A 24,145-nucleotide genomic window follows, 5' to 3' on the forward strand; every position below is an offset into this window, starting at 1 on the left:
TAAACGTGCTGCTGTTGTTTAGCGCAATATCTGCTGGTTTCCTCTTTCTGGCGCAAAGTGGGCGATAAACAAACAAGAGAGAAAAGCCGATCAGCTGATCATTGATCAGTTTCATGATTGAAGTAGCAACAGGAGAGGGAGGGGGAGAGAATGAGAGAAGAGGCAGCTGTGCAGCATAAAGACAGAATAAATCCAGCTTTGTGTCTTTTTTCCATTCTAGCTAAAGTTCGGGACAAACTGCGTCTCTTCTCAGCTCAATACGAAACGTGTAATATTTTCTCTGATTGAGGGACCATTCCATTTTTAAGGAGCCGTTGGCAACTCTACTAACTAACCTTATAAATAAAATAAAGTTCACTATCAGTAACATCATAGCACCCACCCAGCTGTATAAAAACTCCGTCAAGCTGGCTAGAACGCAGTACGAGTTATTGCAACTGACAGTAAAAAGTCAGCAACATGAAAATAAACTCCACCTAAACTTGGTTTATATCTGACCCAGATAGACTGCAGGTCATAACTTCTTACATGAAGTTCAGTTCACCTGACACTCGGACTGGTGGCTGCTTCGGGTCTCTCCTCCTGCCTCCCCTTCCCTCATCCACCTGTTGCCTCTGTGGAAGCCCCGCCATAGCCACCACCAAACACCTGAGTTATTTCTACACATCGACCTGCATCTGGCCAATCCACCACCTCTCATTGTTCATGCCATTACAAAAAAAATAAAAAATAAGTCACTGGGGATATGCCCGATGGCCAGTCCAGCTATGTTAACCTGCAACCAAATTTGCAGCTCCATACAGCAATGTTACGACTTAGATTATATCTTATAACTCTTATGTTAGCTGCCCTCAGTAGCCTACTGTCTGAAATATTCCACGGCTGCAATAATTCTTTAAGTGTTATTTTTTCCTTGGTATTCTAATTTCACCGAAGTTTACTAAACTCAACAAACTTGATATTACTTACCGGGACATTTATTCTGTCCTCATTTTCTTTCACCGAAAAATTGTTTCCTGCAGTGCCGTCTTTCGCGCCTGGCTCTCCTACCTTTGCTAACGTGATGCGCATAGCGCAGAAGCGATGCTGCATTCACTTACACTTGGATATCTGAGCGTCACCGTGAAAACATAATCGGACATTTGATATTTGATTGAATTTTATTGTTTTGCCTTTGGGGTGGCACCTGGGGTGGCCAGTCTGGTTTGGGGGGTGGCCTGTGCCCCCCCAGGCCACCCCGCTGGACACGCCATTGCTCACCAGCTGCTGTTTATCTGGGGCTTTGAAGGGGAGAGGGTGAGCTGCTTTAGATACCTGAGCGTCTACATGTCTGAGGACCTCACCTGGACACTGAACACCATACAGTTGGCCAAGAAGGCTCAGCAGCGGCTGTATTTTCTGAGGCGGGTGAGGAAATTTGGTATGTTGGCCAAGATCCTCAGCAGGTTCTGCAGCTACACTGTGGAGAGCACCGTGACCAGCTGCACGGTACAGCAGCACTACTGCTATGGACCGAAAACGCCTGCAGAGAGTGATAACACCTGCGGAGAACATCACCAGGACCCCGCTGACCTCTCTGCAGAGCATCTACCATCAGAGTCCAGAAGAGAGCTGCTGCATAAGTCTATTTAATACTTCAATTTTTTTGTCTCCGTTTATTTGTTCATACTATTTGTATTTTATCTATTTGTACGTATTAACCGGCATCTGTGTGTGGCCAGCAGAGAAAGAATTTCATTGTACAGAGAAATGCTTTTTCTTAGTACACATGACAATAAACTCTTTGAATCTTTGAATATTCATTACCTGTAAAGTGAAACGTTTCATGTATTTCATTTCGATTAAGGCTCACAAAAATCAGAAATCGTGTGTGTGTGTGTGTGTGTGTGTGTGTGTGTGTGTGTGTGTGTGTGTGTGTGTGTGTGTGTTCTGGGCTAAGGAGTAAGAACTGAACTGCTGCTTTTTGCTACGAGTTCTGATTTTCAGATTAAAGCAAATTTTGCATTTAATTTAGAAATCGAGGTCTTAGCGTCTGGAGGAAGATTAGAGAGGATCAGGCGTCTTCACAGAATTTACAAACCAAAGCGATGCACTGTCACCTAGTGGGTGGCATCACAGCACACAACATGTAATCTAAAATGTGAGAACAGTTTAAATCAATCAATTCAGAGAATACATATTCTGATTATTCAAATGGGCTTTCAGGAGCCCTCTAGTGATGGTAAGTGACAGAAGGAAACATGGGCCCGCCCTTCTAGACAGAGCCTAGGTGCAGACGGCTTTTACTTTGGTAGCCTCAGACTCTCATCTCTGCTTTTTTTGTGGATGATGCGGTTCTGCTGTCTTCATCAGGTGGTAGAGTCCAGCTCTCACTCGAGCAGTTGCAGTCAAGTGTCAAGCAGCGTTTGGATATCTGACCAGGAGGCCTCCTGGGTAAGATGTACCAGGCATATCCTACCAGGCCTTGGTGTGTCTGGCCTTAGCTGGCCTGGGAATGCTTCCCTCAAATAGTAGGTGGCTGGGAAGAGGGAGATCTGGGCTTGTATGTTTAGGTTGCTGACACCCGTGGCCTGGCCCCAGATAAGCGGAAGAAAATAGATGTGTAAATGCTAATCACAGGTCAAGCAGCTGTGCATACTTGCTTGTTTAAAAAAAAAAAAGCTTTTCAGTGTCACAGCTTTCCACAAATCATATTCAAACATTCCTGACATTTTGCTAAGTTAAGACTTTGAGATATAACAGCTGTGTTCTCACCAAATTGTTCAGGATCAGCTCCACTTTGAGCTAACCTGATAGCGCTGGTTCACATTTTATTTCTTACAAAGCGTGTCCAGCATGTACGCTGAGACGCCTGCAGAAAAGCTGACTGAATATTATTACTGAAAAAACCCCACAGCGTAATATCACATCTTTTGCAATTTATTTAGGTTTTATTCAATAAATGTAGAAGATTATTTGCAGCCAGAAAACACACTTAACATTTTGAAATATACTGAAACGGGTATCAGAGTAAATACTGTCTTTACTGTGTAACTATTACATGATAGTTACACATGGGGACACTGTGTTAAATGTGAATACAACGATTTGCAAATCTCATAAACCCACATTTTATTCCGAGTAGAACAAAACATTTAAATGTTTAACCTCAGATTTTTACTGTTTCACTTAAAATAGTAGCTTATTTTGAATTTGATGGCAGCAATTAAACAAAAAAATGGTATGGGTGCAAGCTAATTAGGTTAATGAGCAACAGGTCGGTAGGATTACTGGATATAAAAAGGATCTCACAGAGGCAGATTTTCTCAGAAACAGAGACAGTTGGAGGTTTTCTACTCCACAAAAACTGTCTACAAATTGTGGAACAATTTCAGAAAAATGTTCCTTAATGTAAAGTTACAAAAACGTTGAACATCTAATTATCTACTGTACAGACTGTCATCAAAACATTCAGACTCTGCACGACCGACAAGGCCAAAAATCAACACCAGATGCCTGTGATCTTCCTCAAGAGCCAATAAAAACAGGCATCATTTTAATGGAATCCGTGCATGGGCTCAGAAACACTTTCACAAATCACTGTCTGTGGACACAACTCACAATGACCTCCATGTTGTTGCTGCTATTAAATTTAAAATTACCTTTTTGTTTTTTTCCTGAAATTTACATTTTCTCAGTTCAAACATTTGACATCTATTTCTGTTCTACTGTGAATAAAATATGGGTTTCTGAGATTTACTCATTTTCACTGCATTTTAACTTTACACTTTACACAGAATCCCAGCTTCTTCAGAGTTGGGGTTGTACTTTTGATTACCTTTCACTAACGCATCTTATAGATTTACACAAGGTTTAAAAAGACATATCGCTTTTTCATGCATCCACATGTTAGGGTAGTTGATTTCAGGCACCAGGACACGTCATGAGGACTTCCTTCAATACAGGCTTGTAAATCTCAGCATGTCTGAGATCCTGCTGAGACAAAGCAGAGTAAAAAGTCAATTACAGATAATTGTACAGGCCGTATCTATTTTTCTTCATGTAGTTTTTAGTCAAGCTATATCAGCACATCCAGCAGCCCAGAGCAACTGATACCTGATAGGTCGTTACAAAGAATAGTACTATAAATATTATGGTCTGAGGAGGACCTCGACTCTTACACCTCGATGTGCCGTTGTTTTTGTGCTTTAGAAAATCAAGTCAGTAATTGATGACTTTAGCCAATTACAGTCTTACAAATACACCATCAACACAAGGTTATTCCTTTCATTATACCATAAAGAGAGAGAGTGTGTGTGTGTGTGTGTGTGTTTGTCTTAGTTCATACCTTTTCCTTCATCCTGTTACCCAGAGCCCTGATTCCCAGAACCGTGGCACTAATGCAGACGCACAGCTGGAGAACAGTGAGCACGATCAAAGTAATGTCCATGGCTGTCAGCAAACTCTGAAATAAAGGAATAATTAACAAAATACAATCAATGTGCACAATTAATGACAAAAATATGCTATTCTGTATGTTTTAAAAGCATATTTACCTGAGCAAAGAACGCCACATATTTGCAGTTATCGTTGAATTGAGCAGTGGACCAGTTCAAGTCACACATCCAGACAACAGAGGCTTCTGCCAGGTCTATAGCATACAGCACAATACCAGTGATGGCGAAGATGCAGCCAGCTATGTTCATAAACACAGCATACCATGTCTGAGAGGAGAGATTCAATCATTTACCTCACTGTGCTCCATAACAATGTACGTTTCCTTTTAACTTTAGTCTTTAAAGTAAAGTGTGCGTGTTAGTCCCCATAGGGAAATAGTTCCTCTGCATTTAACCCATTCACCCAGTGAAGCAGTGGGCAGCCACCAGTGCAGCGCCCGGGGAGCAGTGTGTAGGGACGGTACCTTGCTCAGGGTACCTCAGGGTAGCCGTTCAGTGGAGTCGAACCCCCGACGTCCGATCATGGGGCCACCACTCTACCTACTGAGCTATCCCTGCCCTCGAGTAGTAGTAGTAGTCTTTACTTACAAAGCACAAGCAGGGGCACTGGCCGATGATAATGGAAAGGATTCCAGCTGCGATGCACTGAACGGGGATCAACGACTCATTAAACAACTCATTAAAGTCAGAAATACTAAATGCATCATTTCTTATTTTGTTTTTATTCTTAAATCAACAGTTTTATTTTTTTACCACTGCACCCAGCCAGTAAGGAGCTCCCAAGCTGGTCAAATCTCCAGGATGTGTGCTTGTGCGTCCGGGACCAAGCCCAATGTTAAACAGCCCCACCATGATCTGTATGGTCTGTAAAAGAATAAATCACACAGTCATACCAATGAAAAATGAATTTTTTAAATGAATTTGAGTTCCCCTCACCCCAAGAACTGCAAATGCCCCATTAGGCATCGCCCCCCTGAACACTGGACAGCTGGTGAAAGCCTTGAGGGTTTGATGCAGTGGTGGAAATCTGCTCTTTTTTGTGGTCATCACAGTGACTATGGATAACTCTCACATCTGCAAAGTGGCAAAGAGATTTTAGGAGGCATGGTTCAACAGACACACTGAAATTATGAATCCCACTATGAAGCCAAAACAGTAAATCACAACTCAAACAACACAAGACTGACATATCGCTATGACTCAAATATATGCAGTGAGAGTGTGTAGTGACATGCTGCATAATGTAATCCTGCTGTGTCATATAATTTTACATAATGATATTTCACAGATAACTTGTCTCTATACACTTAAGCATTTGCACGTGTGACATATAAAGGAATGTATAACTATGTTATAAACACCTGTTTCCAAAGAAATTGAGAAGAGATGTAAATAAAAACAATAAAAATATAATGATTTCTAAATCACTGAAACCCTGCTAATTAGATTCATTGGCAAAAGGTTGGCTGATAACATGATTATGGACAGAAGTGCATCTGAGAGAAGGTGGATGCATTGGTAAAGGTAGTTTGTTTTTTGGTTTTGTTTGTTATTGTTGTTTTTAAATAACTGTTCTCAAAATAAAATTAGAAAAGAAAATGCATGGATGTCATCATCAATTTTATTGCTACTCTATAAGTACAAAATTTAAAAAGTAAAGAAGAGGTGGGAAAAAACACTCTTCAATCATGCTATGACTGTCCACCAGAGGGCGCTCTGCAACTTCGCTGTTTGCTGCTGTTGGAATGCCACAAAAAGAATAACCAGCAACCTTAGAGCACAAACAAACAAATAAACGGGAATAAAGGGAAAATTGTTCTCATTTTTCTAAAGAATATATATATATATATATATATATATATATATATATATATATATATATATATATATATATATATATATATATATATATTAGTCGACATATTGGCATATCGCATTTTGAAATGACAAAATATGTGTATTTTTTAAAATCTAAATTTTTTTTCTTTTAACAAAATAATAAGCACTGGATCGCCTTAATGTAGGTTTTTCTTTTGATTGTCGTTTGTTATCATAACTACCCAAAGTCCCCGAACTGTCAAATTATAAGTTGTTTGCTTTGTTTATGGCAGGTTTATGAGTGTAGGAACGCTTGGATTGTTGGTTGAAGAGAAGAAGAAGTCAGTTTGCTCCGTGGGAAGTGTTAGTGGTCCTTTTCACTATCATATTACACTTCACAGCTACAAACGCTGGAATTTAATGTGATTGACATGCGTAATTTCAAAACAGGAAGCGCTGCTTGGTATTTGAAAGAGTAACTGTGATTGAATGCTTACGAACGGGTTTTGTCTCTCAGCAGATGAAGTTCTGAGAAATCTTTGCACTTCCTTCAGCCTCTTATATTATAGCAAAGATATGTACTCAAATAAGAAATCAGGGTAATTGAAAGTGACCTTGAAAATCAATTATTAACCCAAAACAGCTAAAATAAAACAAAATCGAACAAAATTAAAACGAATAGGCTACATGATAAAAAAAATTAATGTATTCAAAGTTTAAGTTTAAATTATTCCTTGTCTATTCATTTCTTTTGCAAGCAGTGCAAACATTGAGAAAAATCCGCATCATACAGTCCGCGGCTTCACGTTAAGTATTATAAATGACTGCAAGTGTGCGTTTCGTGCAGATGACTTACCTGGCGAGCTGCCTCAATCCCTGTAACGCCAACAGTTTCGTTCGCTGGTGACAAACTCAGGTAAAAATAAAAGTGAAACTTCCTGTGTCACACTTTTCTTCAAAATAAAAGCCATTTAAAACTGAATGTGCAAAATCTATGACCAGGTTAAAGTTCAGCATTTCTGGAACATAATACAGTGATGCCACCTGGTACTCTGTAAATAATTACTCCCAGCTCTCTTTATTTTGTTCCTGCTGATTCGATACACAGTGGTAACGTAAAGTTTGTTTAACACAGAGACAGTTCTTTGTCTTTTATATAAAGGGACGATTTTCTGCACATGAAAAATATTATGTGCAGACTTTATCTTAACATTAGTTAACAAAAGAGCAGTGACACATCAAAAAAATAATAATATGGTCTATGAATAAAAATACATGTGACGAAGGTTTTTAGATTTTTTTTTAAATAATAAAATTGTCACGTGATGAAGGTATTCCAGAAAAAAATATGTTCTAGTGTTTTGTTTTCCTCTTCTTCTATCGTTTTAATATTAATCATATTAAAAAATGATAAGTGCTGTAACTGAAGAGTCATCATTGTTTTCATTATGCTTTTTAATTAAACGAGTAAGAACAATACATAAAGCTCATCATTTTATTTTTTTTTTATAGGTTGGTTCATTTTACAGTTTCATTTCTAATTCACTGTGTATTCTTTCTGTTGTCATATGCAGCTAAAAGCTAAAACAACATTTGGGCCCTTTTTCAAAACAAACAAACAAAAACGGGGAAAATAAGTGAAAATAACAGTGAAAATATTTATTAATTAAAATTATCATTTTGCAGTTTGCTCCATTCACTCAGTGAAGTTACAGTTTATTAAAAGAGCTAAAAATACGAGAAAAAACAGACAAACTAGTACTTCCATACCGTGCATTGATGTGCTTTGCTAATGTGCAACCGTGCCATTCAATTACTATTATATGTTTGTAGAATAGAAAATCTGCAAGTTAGAAAATGATTAGAATGAATTAATTGAGTTAAGAAACAGCTTTGCAGTAACAGTCATTAAACATTATTACTGTTGTAATGCAGTTTTGATTTGATTCTGCTAGTAGATCTTGAGGATTTATTTCAAGGATCCAAACATTAGAGTGAATCCTTTTTCAGCACCGGGACTCATCATGAGGACTTCCTTCAAAATTGGCTGGGAAATCTCAGTATCTTTGACACCCTGCAGACACAAAACACAGTGCACTTCAAGAACATTACATCATGATTTACTGATGGGTTATTTTTGTTCTGTGAGTTGTCAATTTTATATCTGCACAGGTGCATTCTTATCATTTATTGTACGTGTGTGTAGAACAGAGTCTTCTCATTTGTTTACACAATGACATCAGAAAATTAGCATAAAGAAATATTTCAAGTACTTCCCAACGGTGGAAAAAGCCAGAAATCCTATGAAACTGAAGAACAAAACAAATAGTTTTACTTCTTTTTTAAATTCAAGCATCAAAGAAATCATCTACAAGCAGATGAGGATTTACAGAGAGATACTGGACGGGATTATTGTCAATACTTTCTGCTGGAGTTCAGAGAAACAGAAGTAAATGTGCAGCTCATGCATTCATGTGTTCACGAGGTCAGTTTTCATTTCTGGGATGGATCAGGATGATCTCTTCCATGATTTGTGGCAACTGTTCCTCGACATCTTTGTCACCCTGTGGACACAGAGCTCTGATGCCCCAAATAGCATAACGAATATTGACAGCCAGCTGAAGAAGAGCCAGGATGATCAGTGTGATGTCCAAGGATTTCAGTAATTTCTGATGATTTTAGAACACAGTAAAATAAAGAAAAAACACAATTTATCTCAAAAATTGTCATATAGCACTGTACAGAGCAACTCACATGACAACTTTGCTGCAGTTATGGTACACTGTAAATGTGTGTTTAGGCTGGATTACTTGGGCAAAAAGCGCTACATTTCTGCAGTTGTCTTCATCAAGAACAGCATCATCGCTGCTGCGGTCACAAATCCAGAGGAGAGAGGTGTCTCTCAGGTCCATGCCATACAGCACAATGGCAGTAATGGCAAAGATCCCACCAGCAATATTCATGAAAACAGAGAAGCCCATCTGAGAGGAGACATTTAGAAAATTAAAACTTAGAAACAAGTTGTTTAACACATTTTTTATTGACAATCTTATTTAGAGTACAGTCTTAAGTCCTTCATGAGTTTTCTTACCAAACAGGATGAACGGAGTTGTCCAGCCAAAATGGACACAATTCCACTAACAATGAACTGGTGAGAGGTCAGTAGACACGATGTTAGAGGTGATCATAAATTCAAGAAAAGTCCTTTTTTTTAAAAAGAAAAAGGTAATAGACCATTTAACAAATTGTTAATGTATTTATCGAAAAGTTATAGACTTTAGTTTCGGGTGATTTTACACCTTTGCTTAGCAGGTGAGTTCCAGCTGGAAACATAAATTCTTTTGAGATTGTATCAGGAAGGAGATCTGGTGTAAAACTCCACCAGAGCTACCTGCTTTGGTGACCCTTGTGACAAAGGGACAGCTTTGGTCATGTCAGGCAAACAGCCCCACCTCACTGCTGTAAAATCAATCAGCAGAAATTTGACACATAGGGAGAGGAGCTACAACACCAAGCCCAGCATGAGTTATGAAGTAATTGATCTGAGCTATTGTGAAGTCCAATTGAGAGCTGCCACGAAGTGTACAGTTGTAGGTTGAAGAATGACTCCCAACATTAAATATTTGGACCTACAAATGACAGGATAACTAACATGTGCATAAAAGACACGTTAATTTAAGAAAGGCCTTCTTTTTTCCTGCAGGTCAAAATAAAAAACTCTTCTACCACAAAAAATGCTAAATATGCAACAATAAAAGGAAAAAGAAGATTATTTTACCACAGCACCCAGCCAGTAAGCAGCTCCCAGGCTGCTGAGGTCCCCAGGATGTGTGCTTGTTCGTCCCGGCCCAAGTCCAATGTTAAACAGGCCCACTAAGATCTGTATAGTCTGTAAAGGATTCAGAACGATTAAAGTAAAAGCTTAAAATTATCTTTTAACAGCTGGATGATACATTTCTTTTACGTTCTCACCCCAATAGCTGCAGCATCAAAGACCTGCAGCAGATGCAAACAGCAGCAAATCTTTGGACTGCAGCAAAGAAACTTCAGGATGTGACACACTGATGGAAGCATCTTCTCACTATTTGCCAGCTTCCTTTTTTTGATGATGGACCGACACCTAAAACTTGAAAGACGTTTCTGTCCTTTTGTTCAGCAGTGGGAATGTGCCTCCCACCAAAGAAATGTGTCGTCTTGCTACTGACTAGAGGTTGGAGCTCACGCAGTTGGTCTCTCATTTTTGGTTCATGTGTGCATGTGAAGGGTGGGTATTTGCAGAGGACCCACATTTGAATGTGCCAAATTCTCAATGCTTAAAGCAAACAGAGTCACAATTATCAGTCAACAAACCTATCAAATCCAAACATGCAGGTGTATTAAAGCTGTGGGTGTGCTCTAAGGCAGTGAGATAATGCTTGTGTCCTTTGCCTGCCATTATTTATTTAGTAACTGTAAAATATGCAACAGAGGACAAAGTAAAGCTTGTTGTGTTTCTGTCTTTTCTGTCTTATTCTTTAATAATACATATTTTTATTAAATACTTCTGCTTTTTTAATCTTCCATTCACCTGTGATATGTATATATTATTAAGTGCTGTATGATGCAATGGTGGCTTCAAGTGGGACTTGGGGAAAAGGTCAAAATGTGACATTTCTTCTGTTGCAGCTAATAAAAAAGATAACTTGAATGTTGTCATGGTTACTTGGATTATGTATATGTTCCTTAGCTGTTAGTTTCCTTTTGTGATTCCTGTCTCCCTGGTTGTGTCCTTGTGTTTGTCTGGTTTCTCTGTGTTCCCTCTCTTGTGTTGTTATTATATCTGTAGCCCTGCATCCTGTGTTTCTCCCTATCCTGGTCCCACATTCTCCTCTCTGTGTTTCATCTTTTTGTTTTTCCAGTCTTTCTGTTTTTCTTCACTCCCAGTGTCAAGCTTATGTGTCTGAGTCTCAGTGTGGATGTGTTACTTTCCTATTGTGTATATATTGTCTGTTTCTGCCACTGCTCTTTGTTACATGGTCGTCAATTTTTCCCTCATCCTGGCTGGCCTGTTCATTTAGAAGTTTCCTGTTTAGTTCCTTTTTATTTCTAAGTGTCAGCTTAGTGGTAGTGACAGACAAATGAAGCTTTCTGAAGCATCGGAACTTGTATCCATAAAGGGTTCATTACTCAAAGTCTTTCAACATAATCTTCTTTGGTAGCATCTGGTGGCCAAAAATATGAAGCAGGTTGAATCTACAACTTAAAAGGAACTGTTTCCTCATGGTTGCCCACACAAGAGAGCAGAGTTGACAGCTTCTGTTTAATAAAATGTAGCAGTTCTACCTGAAATCATTCTAATCATTCTAACATTGTGGAGTTTTGTACATGTTTCTTTTTAACAGTTCCAGTAGACTGAGTAGTAGTACAGGCTTTTTGATCTAAATCCATCACAGGACAGCAAACTAACCTGTTCATCCTGCAGTAACCTGCAGAGCATTTTTAAGCAGCCTATAAATGACACAGGTAGTCTGCCTCAGTTTGATTTGTAGCACCTTTCACAATCTGAAGAAATATAATGTCACATGTAGCCTACAGACCCAAAAAACAATAACAATCCCCCCCCCCCACACACACACACACACACACTAAAAAGAAAGAAAGAAAGAAAGAAAGAAAGAAAGAAAGAAAGAAAGAAAGAAAGAAACACTCAAGTAAACTTCAGATGCCTGAAAATTCTACTTAAGTACAGTGACAAAGTATGTGTACTTCGTTACTTCCCACCTCTGCAATCACCACCAAAACACGCAGCGCAAATCCCGTCAGTGATTCATTTTCTTGTAAACTTTTGGAGGATTGGCGCAGTTACGATTTTCTGTCACGTTCACCTGTGTCTTAAATTTTTAGCAATAACGCTGTTTCAAGCTTAATAACAATAGTAGTTATTTAATACTTAAATGCCATCCAAAATTAATTATAATTATGTTGTAATATAACACACTTCTTGGAGGTTTGCTGTGCTTCCACTAAAATCCTACGAACAGTCATTAATGTGCATTTCTACAACAATTTGCTGTTTCACTTAATGCCTAAATAAATAGATAAAAATCGGCGCTTTGATTATTATAATCTGTTTCCTTATCCTTAGGTTAATGTAGTGACACGTCTGATTTCATATGTGTGTCCACCAGAGAGCACCGTAATTCTTTTCAATAGTCCCAAATTTGATGAAGCCTCATAAAAACGTTTATTTGCTAGATTATTGTCAGAAATTATCATCATTTTAGCTAAACTTTTTAGAAAAATTGAAACAACAACACAATGTCAAAGTAATATAAAAAAGTTTTGCAGATGTTTATATAAATATTTATAATATATAGTTATAACCGGAGTTCATTTAAAATATTGCTAAATTAGTCCACCAACGTTTTCCACTGTGTTGTTCCTTTTTGCTAGTGAGGGTAATTCTTCTATATTGGATTATTTTCAATTATCAGTGTGTTTAACTGGACGTTGAGCAAAGGGTTAATTTGTTTATATCTTCCTTGTGGGCGGAAGAACAACGGGCAAAATTTCGCATCCAACAACAGCTGCGCAACAAACATACAACCAGATATTAATTTGATCTTGCTTGCTTTTCTTCTGCTCTGACAAGTAAATCGGTTTTTGTTTTATTTTGTATTGTAATTTAGGTCAATGTGACGTAATCATTGGTAAACAGGGGCTGGAGATCAAAGCGGGCCTGTAGGACTAACTTGGAAAGCTGCAATGCCCTCCGTGGTGCCAGTCACGGGTGGAGCTGTATTACTGTAATAGTTGAATTACGTCATACTGCGCCATATTATAGTGTCCAGAAAAAAGGCTGACCAAAAGCATAGCTCGATTTTCCGGAACAGTTGACGCAGTTTCGCTCCCTGCCGCTGGTAGCAGGGCAGTCACTTTCAAACATTTACAGGAGTAAAGTCGAGCTTCTTCCGCTTTACAGCAGATTAACGTCGAGTTTTCTCTCTGGTAGGTAACAGCACTTTCCTTATATGAGGATAAAAAAAACAAAAAACAAAGGCCAGACGATTTCAAAAATATCAACAAAGCTAATGAAAAGAGAATTAAGTTCAGAATTTTTCATGCAGCTTTACGCTGTTACTTAATTTCACAGGAAGATGGAATTACAGTACAATCTGTCTGATATTTGTTTCATGATTTCTCAGTCTCGGTTTCAGAAATACTCTCCAATGCCACTTTATCGAGTGCATGCTGCTAATAGGAGCCTTTGCCTTCAGAGCTGGTTTAATTCTGCTTGGCACAGATATGCTTGCGATTCTCAGCCTGTTGCTTCTACTCATTCAGACGTTCTATTCAGACTGCCTTGTCCCAGAGAAATGTCACCCTGATTTTAATTAGTTATGATGTGCATGTTTGCAAATCCTTCTGCAACTCAGCACGTCAGCCTCAATAATTCGATTCAATTATAGCACTGAATTGATGCTTTTGACCTTTATTATACAGAGTGCCAACTCTTAATGAGCACAACTGGAATGTGTATAAAAAAACACATAAAAACAACTTATTTAATCATTTTATTCCTAACACCTTTGTTAAAGCTCAAAGCAGTCTGGCCATTCTTCTCTGACCTCTATAATAAACAAGGTATTTTTCTCTCATAGACCTCACTGAATTTGTCATTATGGACATTTTTCTGTAAACCTTAGAAATCATTGTCTAAGTAGATCATCAGTTTCTGTAATATTCAGACCAGCCCATCTCTTACCGAAGACCACTTAAATCACCTTCCTTCACTTTAACCTCAGCAGGTCATCTTTCCAATATCTGCATGTTTAAATACTTTAAAGTGCTTTCATTAGATATTTCACTAACAAGCAGTTTAATGGTTAATAAAGTGACTGTGAGTGTTTTTCTTTAGTACTGTTATTCAGTTAATCATCATCTTTATCTAATATTTAAATGTATAGCACATGGACAGCAAATGTAAACATAACTGCATCACTTTATGTAGTAATTTATTTATATACAAGTTATTTTATTTAATTATAATTAACAGCCATTCAGTATAAGTTACCGTTAATGGAGCTCACCTTCATTATAAGGTGATTTTATAAGAATTAATATAAGACAATAGTGTGACAGGGTGTGGTTGGTAGCTCAGCTGCAGAGGAGGAGTGAAGCAGTGGGTTCAGGGTGTGGTGTCAGGGAAGGCTGGTGTTTACAGTCGACGAGCATCATCTAATCATGCCTTCCCTATTTCAGTAGTGGCCGGGCTGGAGAGGAGAAGAGCTGCTGGAGCAGAGCACTGGTGCAGATCTGGAGCCGAAGAAGTGTGCGCTGGAAAGTGCAAAAAGTGATATTGTAGCAAATAAACAAAGGCAAAACGCACGTTTCTGCATCATGTCGGTGTTTTGGGTTACAGTGGTGCTGAAACCCAAGCTCCCCAGATGACCCCCAAGCAATTCTGGAGGTGTTCCAGGCAACCACGGTCGCATACTAGTGGAAGCCCAGGTGGCGGCGCTGAGCCTTCTCACAACAGTGTACGTGTCCTTTCTGACGTTAGGAGAGCCATCGTGGACTGATTGGGGCCCTCCCCTGAGGACCATCAGCGCCCCTTCCAGATGGGATGGGAGGACTGGCCCTTGGCGTTCAGGAGGCTGCATGGCGCTGCAGCACTGTTTTGAGAGTGTTTTGCAGTTATGTTCTGCCATACAAATCTCATGAAGCATCACTTTGAAACGCAGGCTGGTGTGATGGTGTGTTCGCACCACTACATGTTACCTGAGCACGAAAGACAAATTGTGCAAAACGAACTGGCAGAAATGTTAAAGCTGGGAATAGTAGAAGAGTCGCACAGTGCTTGGTGTAGCCCCATAGTTAGGTCTATGTGGTTCTGTGTGAAGTATTGCAAGATGAACGAAGTGCCACCGTTTGATGCCTACCCAATGACCCAGGTCGACGAGCTCCTGTGTACATCATTGACTGCCCCATTGTGTACATCAGCTGAAAATTGTCGGAGCATGAGGCCAGGTACGGTACATTAGAAAAGGAGTGCCTGGCCATCTGGTGAGCGGTCAACTCCCTATTTCTGTAGCGGCAGGGCCGGAGATGAAGAGAGCTGCTGGAGCAGAGCACCGGTGCAGCTCCGGAGCTGGAGCAAAATTCGCTGGAACGTGCAAAAAGTGCTATTGTACAAAGAAAAAAACGACAAAGCACAAGCTTCTGCGTTGTGTCAAATCCTTTGGGTTACAAATCGGTATTGAGGGAATTAGATTTTTTATTTTGTTATTTGCACAAGTTAAATAAATGTTTTGTCTTAACACTTCAATGAGTTCAGCCATTTCTCCACAGCTGGGGCCTTAATGTGATTCAGACTATGTTCATTTTTTTCTACTCTTCTCTCTTTCAGTCTCCAGGATCTCAATTCAGGATGTCTGTCACTGTGTCCAAGGCTGATGGAGTCACTATACTCACCTTGACCTCTGACCCTAATAGCCCTTGGCCTCCTCTGTGCCAGATCCTCAAGAACCTTTGCAGCAGTCCAGTGTGCTGCAAAGTGTCTCAGCACCTGAGGCGCCTCAAAAGACCTTCTGAGATAGTGCTGGGGGTGAGCTACAACCTTTAAAGCTTCAGATAAGCCTCCAGATGTTCTATTAACTCATTCACTGCCAGCCATTGGCAGTGAATGGGTTAAACCCATTGACTCATGCACTGCAATTGACGGCTGTAGACGTCAATGGCAGTGAATGAGTTAAAAATGCAAATGAACTGCTAACTTAGTCTGATACACGTTTAGTTAATATTCTTTTAATGAGCTTCTTCTTTGCACCCACCACATACTTCTTTAAAGGCTTACAGACAAACTCACTCATCCACTTGTACATTTAAACATTCAGGAGATAAAACACTGTCAGAACTTTTGTTGCCTCCTATTAATGTCAGAAAGCCTTCCAAGAAGACAGAGTAAAGGTAAATTTTATGTGTCAGGGATGCCACTGGCTTTGTATCAGTGTCATGTTTCCTTACCCCACGTGAGTCTAACTCTCACGTGAGTCTAACTCTCTCACTGACAAATTTATTGGACTTAAAAGTGAGACGCTTTTATCCACTGTGGTTTAAAAGAGGGCAGCACGATGGTTAGCGATGTTGCCTCCTCCTGACTTCACTTCCACCATCAGGCTGGGGTCTTTCCGTGTCGAGTCTGTCCAGGGTGTACTCTGCCTCTCGTCCTAAGACAGTTGGGATAGGCTCCACCCCCCCCCGCAACCTTGTAAAAGCAGAAGAGAATGGATAGATGGTTTAAGAGTTTTCTCATCACACTACAGAAAAAGCCTGAGAGAAAGTGCTCCAGTATACAGCATATCCTATGACTGGTGTTGAACACCACATGATCACCAGTTGTTAATTCTGTGCTTCTTCTTTGTCAGACTCTGCAGATTATGATTGGGCTTCTCAATGTTGTCCTCGGATCAATCCTTATAAGCCAACACGATGGATCATGGACCATGAGTTATACCGGCTATCCTTGTTGGATGGGAGGGTTGGTAAGCAAGCTAAGCAGCTTTTTCCTCATGTTTCTGAACTAAGATTGGATCCACATAAGTAAATACTACTCAAAGGAGCTGCTGGAGAAACATTTTGCAGCGTATTAGGTTAACTGGTAACAGGGCAGAAATATCTTCTCTGGGCCAAAGCTAATTTAAAAAGCAAAGTGTATAACTGTTCTGTGGTCAGACGAATCAAAATGTGGAAATAATATCCAAAAACATTTAATTTCTTCGAAGGAAGTACAGGAGAAATATCTGTTTTTTGAAAAGATTTCATTTGCTTTGGCAGCGCTGGACCTCTGTGAAAGCAGCCATGTGACTCGACAAATAACATGACCCTGAATTGGGCAATACAGTTTTATATCCCAACAATAACACATTACTATTATGACTTTCTTCTTCTGGAACTGACGTGGCAGTCCTGTTGTCACCCTTTGAATCTCCTTCCCCCGCTCACGTCTGTTCACATCCCTCATTATCTGCTCCTTTCCTGGAATGACACAGACAAAAAAAAACCCTCCCTGCCTTGCTTTGATATTATCCTGATACCGATTTATTATCTAAGTTTGGGACATTCTGTTCGGACTCACTTGGCCCAGAAAATATCATCCTGACTGTTATTTGGTGTGATGAAAGACCCTCTGCGCTTTATGCCAATTCTCAATATTTCAGTCCAGACATGGCACTGACAGAGGCTCCCGACCCTCAAAAACACAGAGCGCCAACAAGTTTATGAGTACATGTGATATGTATATAAAAATATCAAAAAACAGATTTTGTCTGTGAAGAATTTAGCGAAGTCTTTGCAGGCCATGGTCGAATGAAGTTCAGCTGAAGTGAAGGCCAGTTGGTTTCAGAGATTTCAGCTCGCCGTGCCCTGCTTGTGATACGTCCTCCCCCTTCCAGGAGACATGATTTATGTCATGTTTATGTCAGAGTTTTATTTCTTGGTCACATTATCTGTGCTCCTTAGCTGTGTGCTAGCTTGCTCATCGCCATTGTTTTGAATCAATGGCGAGGTTGTTTCATTTCTACACAGTGCATTTACCTCCACGTTTACTTCTAAGCGATTAATTTTTGTCTCCAGTACTGCAATCTTCTGCAGGAGGCTGTGGTAGTCATCTGTGGAGAAGGGAGGCATCTTGTTGCCAGTTAGCCTAGCGGTTAGCACCTTTCACTTCACTGGATAACCGGTGTTCCCAGGTGTGCTGTCAGATCTAGGCAAACTCAAAAAGTCAGGCAGAAGCTCCAGGTGTTGTAGTTTGTACCCCAGTTCTTTGTGATGACGTTTGTAATTTTTGGGCTTCAACTTGTAATTTGTGGTCTGGATCTTGGATTCTTACTTGTCTTTCTTTTCCTCTTAGCATCCAATAGCACATTAGTGATGGGATTTCTGGCTCTTTTTAGCGAACCGACTCTTTTGGCTCGGCTCACTAAAAAGAGCCGGCTCTTTCGGTCGCACGACTCAAAGATCGGCTTAAAATGGGCCAAAAATCGCACAGTGTGAGCCCGGCATAAGAGCCGTTTCATTCACGATTGACACACCACTTTAGCACATATCTAAGGTTGTCATCACGTGCTCTCGCTTCTTGTCCATTTCCTTCCTCCTGATTTTCTCCCTTTTTTCGTCCATTCTGCTTGCTCATATTCTTCATTAGCTTGCTTCTCTATTTGGAATATGGTTGCACTCCTGGCTGTTGCCCCCACCCAAGACAAGATGCTATATCTAGGAATAAGGACTCGCTTACTTGCAGGTCTAATTATTATTTATTTCCTTTACTTTGCTGATATGTTTTTTCTCTGTTATTCTTTGAAATTTCTTCATCAATTGCTAAGAATTAGACCTCTATTTGAAAATGATGACAATGCAATGTTTTTCTCTTTTCACAAAACTGCAAACTTCAACTGTAAAGAAAGTAATACTGAAATAAAACTGCAAATGTAATTATTCTAATTTAACGCAAGGAAAATCAAAGCAGTGCAACCCAGCTGGTAAAAAAATTCAAAAACAAACACACTGTACTAAACTAATAAAAGATGAAATCAACAATGTCAAATGTAAGAATTAACTATAAAAGAATCTGTATCAATACTTGATTAGAAATGAATCAAACAAAAATAAAAGTCAATTTAGCAATCGACTTAAGAGTAATTATCTTCAGAATCAAAACAAACAAAAATGAAAATTAATTTAGAAATTGACTCACGCAATTAACTGTATATATGAATCCAAGAAAATCATATCTGACAAAAATCCATTATAGGATCAAATGCAAAAACACTTGTCATCAACTGATGACAGAAATTAATCCCAAGATCAAATCCAAGGATCAGAAAAAAACAGCAGTTACTCTAAGAGTGTTAACTGATAACTCAATTAAATGATGAAGATACAAAGTCCAGATGCAAAAACAAATAGCAGTTAACTCTACAGCAGTTTACTGATAACAACTAATGACAGATCATTTGTTTCACACTGTAAACTGTAAAGCTGCTACGTTGGTCATTTTGAACCGCTTCAAAGTCAGTTCAAAATTTCAATTGTAAATTTTTAGACTGTTATTAACCATTTTTGCCTCAAAGTGTATATTTTACTCCTCTTACCTCAGTCTCAAATTGTACATATATTTATTCTTCTCATTCTTACTCTTCCTATATTTATTGTTGTTCTTTTGCACTGTATAGAACTGGAGCCTCTTCGTCTCATCTCTCTATATACTGAACTGTATATAGCAGAGGTGACAATAAAGTTTACTTTGAGTGGAATTGAAAGGTCAAACTGCAAAAACAAATACCAGTTAATGCTAAGTGATTGCCAAACAAAAATAAATGTCAATTTAATATTTATCGTCAGAAACATCTAATTGTTTATCAAACAAAACAAAGTCAATTTCGACTTTGTTCCTCATTATCTGCTCCTTTCCTGGAATGACAGAGATCATGACCACTACTCATGCTAGTTCCTTCATCTGGGTAGGAATCTTCTCCAGGACCCAGGTCAGGTTCTTTTCAAATATTTATCTATTGGTATTACATGCTGCATCGTCTCACTGCATGACTATTATGTAATATCTCCTTCGTCTTCTTCTGTTTTACTGGCAGTTGGCAACCCATTTAATTAGAGCAGGTAGTTGTACTGTCTTCTAGTGGAAGAGAATGTAATTGTTCTGCCCGTTACTCATGCCAGTTGCTTAGAGTACGAATTAGGTGGAACCAGATTATCTTCCACGGCACACCTGACCATTTCTCACAGCACACCTGTGTGCCACAGCACAGTGGTTGAGAAACCGGGGTTCAGAGTATGTAGAGTATCAGACTTGGTGTTTAAGAAAAATCAGGAGGATCTTATGAAATCAAATGTGTTTTATTACTGGAAATCTTAATCCCTTACTTCTATGGTTTTATTGATATATTGCAGTTTCTTGTTGTCACCTTAGACACATGATGTGTCTCCTCGTTCAGTTGGAGGAATGTAACTTTATTGTCTTTGTTTTTTTGTCTTGTGTAGTTCATCATGTTTGGAATTGTCAGCATTTTGTCTGACAAGTATCCAAGTCCATGTCTGGTGAGTAGTTCAGATGTACCTTAGAAGGACAACTTGAATTTCGTGTGTCTTCTTTTTCCTGTTTAAGTTGAAGATATGAAAGTAGAAGTATACTATTCTATTTCAATATACAAGTTTACACCAGGTCTCATGTATGCACATCTATGTATATGTATTTATGTAGGATGGAGCTGCAGAGCTTTAATACCAACCATTGCAAGCTTTCCGGCACTGACTGACTGTAAAACTTTTAACCGACCAGCCTTCTAATGTCTAAAATTTTATTTTACACTAACTGACCCATCTTGTATTTCAGGTTATCGTCAATGTGATTCTGAATCTGACTGGCGTTGCTTTTGCCATTGCAGCTATTGTGCTGTATAGCATCAGTGTATCTAATCTATATTGGCCGGAAATGTGTTATGAATGCTACGGCGGCAAAACAGTAATTATGGTAAGTGTAGTTAAGGTTAGTTCAGGTTCAAATACCTAAGTGACAAGTGGAAAATATATGGTTTTAATTGTTTTGTAGATATAATCACAGGTTTCTGCTTCTGAAATCTGTGGATTTGCAGCTGGTAATCAGATAGGTTTTTGACTGTAGGAGGATGTTGCGATCACAGTCACGTCTGTACAGAAGTCTCCGCCCACTCTCCGGTCAAAGGGTCTGAGCCTCTGATCCTTTTATTACTGCAATAAAATTGAGCGCTGTTGTTTGTATCCCAACAGATGCTCTACAGAAGCATCATTGCTGTGCTAATTGTGCTGTCAGTCCTGGAGCTCTGCGTCACCATCAGCTCAGTCGTCTTGGGGATCAAGAGTCTGAAGAGCAAAGAAAAGGGACAAACCAAGGTAACAGACTAGCATCACAGAAAATGTTGGCTGTAAATGTGGAGGGTTTTTTTGTTTTTGTTTTGAGTTCTTGTGTGGAAGTTTGTGAATATTTGGTGACTTGCTCAAAAGCCAAAAAGATTTAGTGTCATTTTACTTCACCAATCTTTTCTTTTTTAGAGCACTGATGACCCAGAGCTCTACAAACCACTTCTCGAGGAAGTTACCACTAAGCCTACAGTCTGAATGTAATTGTGCTGTGAGGAATTGTAAGCATGTGCCTTCATAGCTTTGACTCTGTACTACGACTATATTGGTCCATGTTACATAAAAATAACGGAATCTGTTGCACGTTTCATCAGCATTTGACTACAGACGTGAGGGCTGTAGGTCTTTAGTCATTGAAGCTGAGGCACTGAGGCAACACTGTCTATATACTTTTGGCAGTGATGTTATTATTTTAGTTGTGACCATCATGGATGCAATGTGTTTTAGTGGCGAAAGCAATCACTTCTAACATTATAACTATGCTTAAAAAAGTGATCACATTTTTAAGCATAGTTATATTTAGAATAAACTTATTTAAAATTTTATAATGATATCTAATTTGAAGCCATCTCTAAGCTTATGAGATCATGCATATACTGTATATAGATCCATGATGTCAAGAGATGGGTTATGAAGCCTTTTTGTGAAGCTGTGGGCTGAGTGTTTTCGTCATCGTAGTGTTTTGAAATGACTCGAGAGTTTTCAAATTTCGTCTCCTTTATTAGTGCTAGTACGACTGGACTGAGGACGATCTGCAGGGCAGTTTGGACAGATACTAGAACCTTTTTGAATGGTTTTGACAACTTCCCATGCTGTGGATTTTTGGATGACATGTATATCTATACCCCAAGTGGAGGAGTTTAAGTATCTCAGGGTCTTGTTCACAAGTAACGGGAGAAGGGAGCAGGAGATCGACAGACGGATTGGTGAAGCGGCCGCAGTACTGGTCTGTTGTGGTGAAGAGAGAGCTGAGTGTAAAAGGAAAGCTCTAAATTTACCGTTCGACCTATATCCTTACCCTCACCTATGGTCAAGAGCTGTGGGTAGTGACCGAAAGAACGAGATCGCGGATACAAGCAGCAGAAATGGGCTTCCTCCGTAGGGTGGCTGGCCTCTCCCTTAGAGATAAGGTGAGACGTTCAGCCATCCGGGAGGGGCTGCCTTCCGGATGAGGGGTCCCGGGCATGTCCCACCGAGAGGAGGCTCCAGGGCAGACCCAGGACACACTGGAGAGATTATATCTCTCTGCTGGCCTGGGTGTTCCCCCGGACAAGCTAGAGGAGGTGGCTGGAAAGAGGGAGGTCTGGCTTCTCTGCATGGGCTGCTGCCCCCGCGACTCAGCCCCGGATAAGCGGAAGAAGATGGATGGATGGATGGATGGATGGATACCTATATACCTGCACTGAACGTCACCAGACGTTTTGCTCCAATGGATTACAACCAAAACATGTCTCTTAAAAAAACAGAAAGTGTGCAGCAAAAATAGTGAACAGATCACAATAAAATCACCTTAAGGATCATAACAGTACTATATAATCATATATACACACACTTTACCTACACTGAAGTGTTTATATATATATATATTAGAATTAGCATTTTAAGCATTTAACCTATATATATATATATATATATATATATATATATATATAAAAATTGTATGTAACCAATATATTTAGGCCAAGTATTATCCACATCATAAATTTATGCATACTGCTTGTTTTGTGATTTAATAATCAGGATTAATGTCTGACATTTGACATGTTGTGGCCTATTGTGACAAAGCACAACAATGGTTTCTTTTTTTAAATTTATTGATTAGCATTCAAATGTATTCATTAAACGTGATCCATCTGAAGATGGCTCCTGGCCACACCCCTGACCTGCACCTGATCCTGCATCTGCTGTTTTTGGCTGGAGGACGAGTGGAAAGTTACCCAGTAGCAGGAGTGATTCCTGACCCCTATAAAAGATGGGTCAGCGGTCCACCAGGCTCTTTTCTGTCTCTCTTGGTGAGACTCTGCAGTCTGTGCTTATGGCTCTACACCCCAGGGTTTGCTTTGCTTCTTTCTATCTGTTGTTTTTCTATTCTGTCTTAATGTACTATCTTGCTGTTCACATGAGTCTGCTTATTAAATTGTGTTTCAAGAATGCCTGCTACTTCTTTCCAGAGGATTTTGTTTTTTTGAGTAATTTGATTTTCATTGGATTTAAAAAGTTGGATCTCCAAACCATTGGCTAGATAAGGTTATCATGTTGGCTTTAAAACCTGCGACCCAACACCTGTCCTGGAAAATCCAAAGAATTTCACTGGAGAAGATACTCTCAACAGTTATCATACAAGGATACATGAAAATGATTTGATATACCTTTATTAGTCCCACAAGGGGAAATTTCATAAGGCTGCCGACCTATTGCACACAATGGCGGCGCCATCTTACCCTCCGACCATACATACATTACACAAAAACATCACATGGGGAAGACAGGTCAGAGAGGTATAACAATGGAAAATGCACCACATGAGGAAAGATAAGGAGAAAAAATAACTCCCCCCAGACTGAGCTCCAACAGGGAGATCAATTTGAGACTGGAAAAAACACCTCTGCACATGAAAAACTCTTAATACACCAAAGAAACACATGACAAGCAACAGTGGTGGGTAAAGGGTGCAGCATCGGAAGGGAATAAGCGTCGAAGGCGTTTGGAAATGGAGGGGGGATGAGTGTGTGCATATCAGTGTATGTGTGTGCGTGTCCAGAGTTCAGCTGAGACAGTGTCGTTCGCCCTGCTAGGCTAAGTAAACAGTCTTCCAGCCAACCCAGGTGGCCTTGCATGGAATGGGAAGGAACAGACTAAACACAGACCGCCGCTGGCGCCAAAGGGGCTATCCACATGAAGTGATAATGTGGAAGTTGATACATTTTATTAGCCCATAGAAC

General features: G+C 39.5%; 3 protein-coding genes across 7 annotated transcripts; 1 reads left to right on the forward strand and 2 right to left on the reverse strand.

Annotated features, from left to right (window-relative positions):
- Positions 1–2,934: 2,934 nt before the first annotated feature.
- On the reverse strand, positions 2,935–7,150 carry LOC146564894 (uncharacterized). 3 transcript variants are annotated; one of them, XM_085292685.1, is made up of 7 exons: positions 7,111–7,150; positions 5,373–5,510; positions 5,190–5,291; positions 5,025–5,081; positions 4,536–4,703; positions 4,328–4,444; positions 2,935–3,975 (listed from the first exon to the last, which is right to left on the reverse strand). In XM_085292685.1, the coding sequence occupies exons 2-7, from the start codon at positions 5,481–5,483 to the stop codon at positions 3,904–3,906; spliced, it is 627 nt and encodes a 208-aa protein (XP_085148811.1). In that variant the 5' UTR covers positions 5,484–5,510; positions 7,111–7,150; the 3' UTR covers positions 2,935–3,903. The 3 variants fall into 3 exon arrangements, with proteins under 3 accessions (XP_085148811.1, XP_085148810.1, XP_085148809.1); XM_085292684.1 differs by having other exon boundaries at positions 2,935–3,972; positions 5,190–5,300; XM_085292683.1 differs by having other exon boundaries at positions 5,190–5,300.
- Positions 7,151–7,855: 705 nt separating this feature from the next.
- On the reverse strand, positions 7,856–10,385 carry LOC146564895 (membrane-spanning 4-domains subfamily A member 15-like). Its single transcript, XM_085292686.1, has 5 exons — positions 10,227–10,385; positions 10,033–10,143; positions 9,346–9,402; positions 9,009–9,235; positions 7,856–8,328 (listed from the first exon to the last, which is right to left on the reverse strand). The coding sequence occupies exons 1-5, from the start codon at positions 10,326–10,328 to the stop codon at positions 8,292–8,294; spliced, it is 534 nt and encodes a 177-aa protein (XP_085148812.1). The 5' UTR covers positions 10,329–10,385; the 3' UTR covers positions 7,856–8,291.
- Positions 10,386–12,798: 2,413 nt separating this feature from the next.
- On the forward strand, positions 12,799–23,359 carry LOC146564896 (membrane-spanning 4-domains subfamily A member 8-like). 3 transcript variants are annotated; one of them, XM_085292680.1, is made up of 8 exons: positions 12,799–13,241; positions 14,496–14,773; positions 15,643–15,840; positions 16,661–16,777; positions 20,289–20,345; positions 20,641–20,778; positions 21,054–21,176; positions 21,336–23,359. In XM_085292680.1, exons 2-8 carry the CDS (start codon positions 14,681–14,683, stop codon positions 21,399–21,401), a joined length of 792 nt encoding a protein of 263 aa, XP_085148806.1. In that variant the 5' UTR covers positions 12,799–13,241; positions 14,496–14,680; the 3' UTR covers positions 21,402–23,359. The 3 variants fall into 3 exon arrangements, with proteins under 3 accessions (XP_085148806.1, XP_085148804.1, XP_085148803.1); XM_085292678.1 differs by lacking the exon at positions 14,496–14,773 and having other exon boundaries at positions 12,801–13,241; XM_085292677.1 differs by lacking the exons at positions 12,799–13,241; positions 14,496–14,773 and adding an exon at positions 14,824–15,263.
- Positions 23,360–24,145: the final 786 nt, after the last annotated feature.

This window comes from Mchenga conophoros, linkage group LG11, assembly GCF_057382185.1.
Source record: "Mchenga conophoros isolate Kocher_MC1m ecotype Shallow Benthic linkage group LG11, M_conophoros_male_GT1.1, whole genome shotgun sequence".
Classification (NCBI taxonomy): Eukaryota; Metazoa; Chordata; class Actinopteri; order Cichliformes; family Cichlidae; genus Mchenga; species Mchenga conophoros.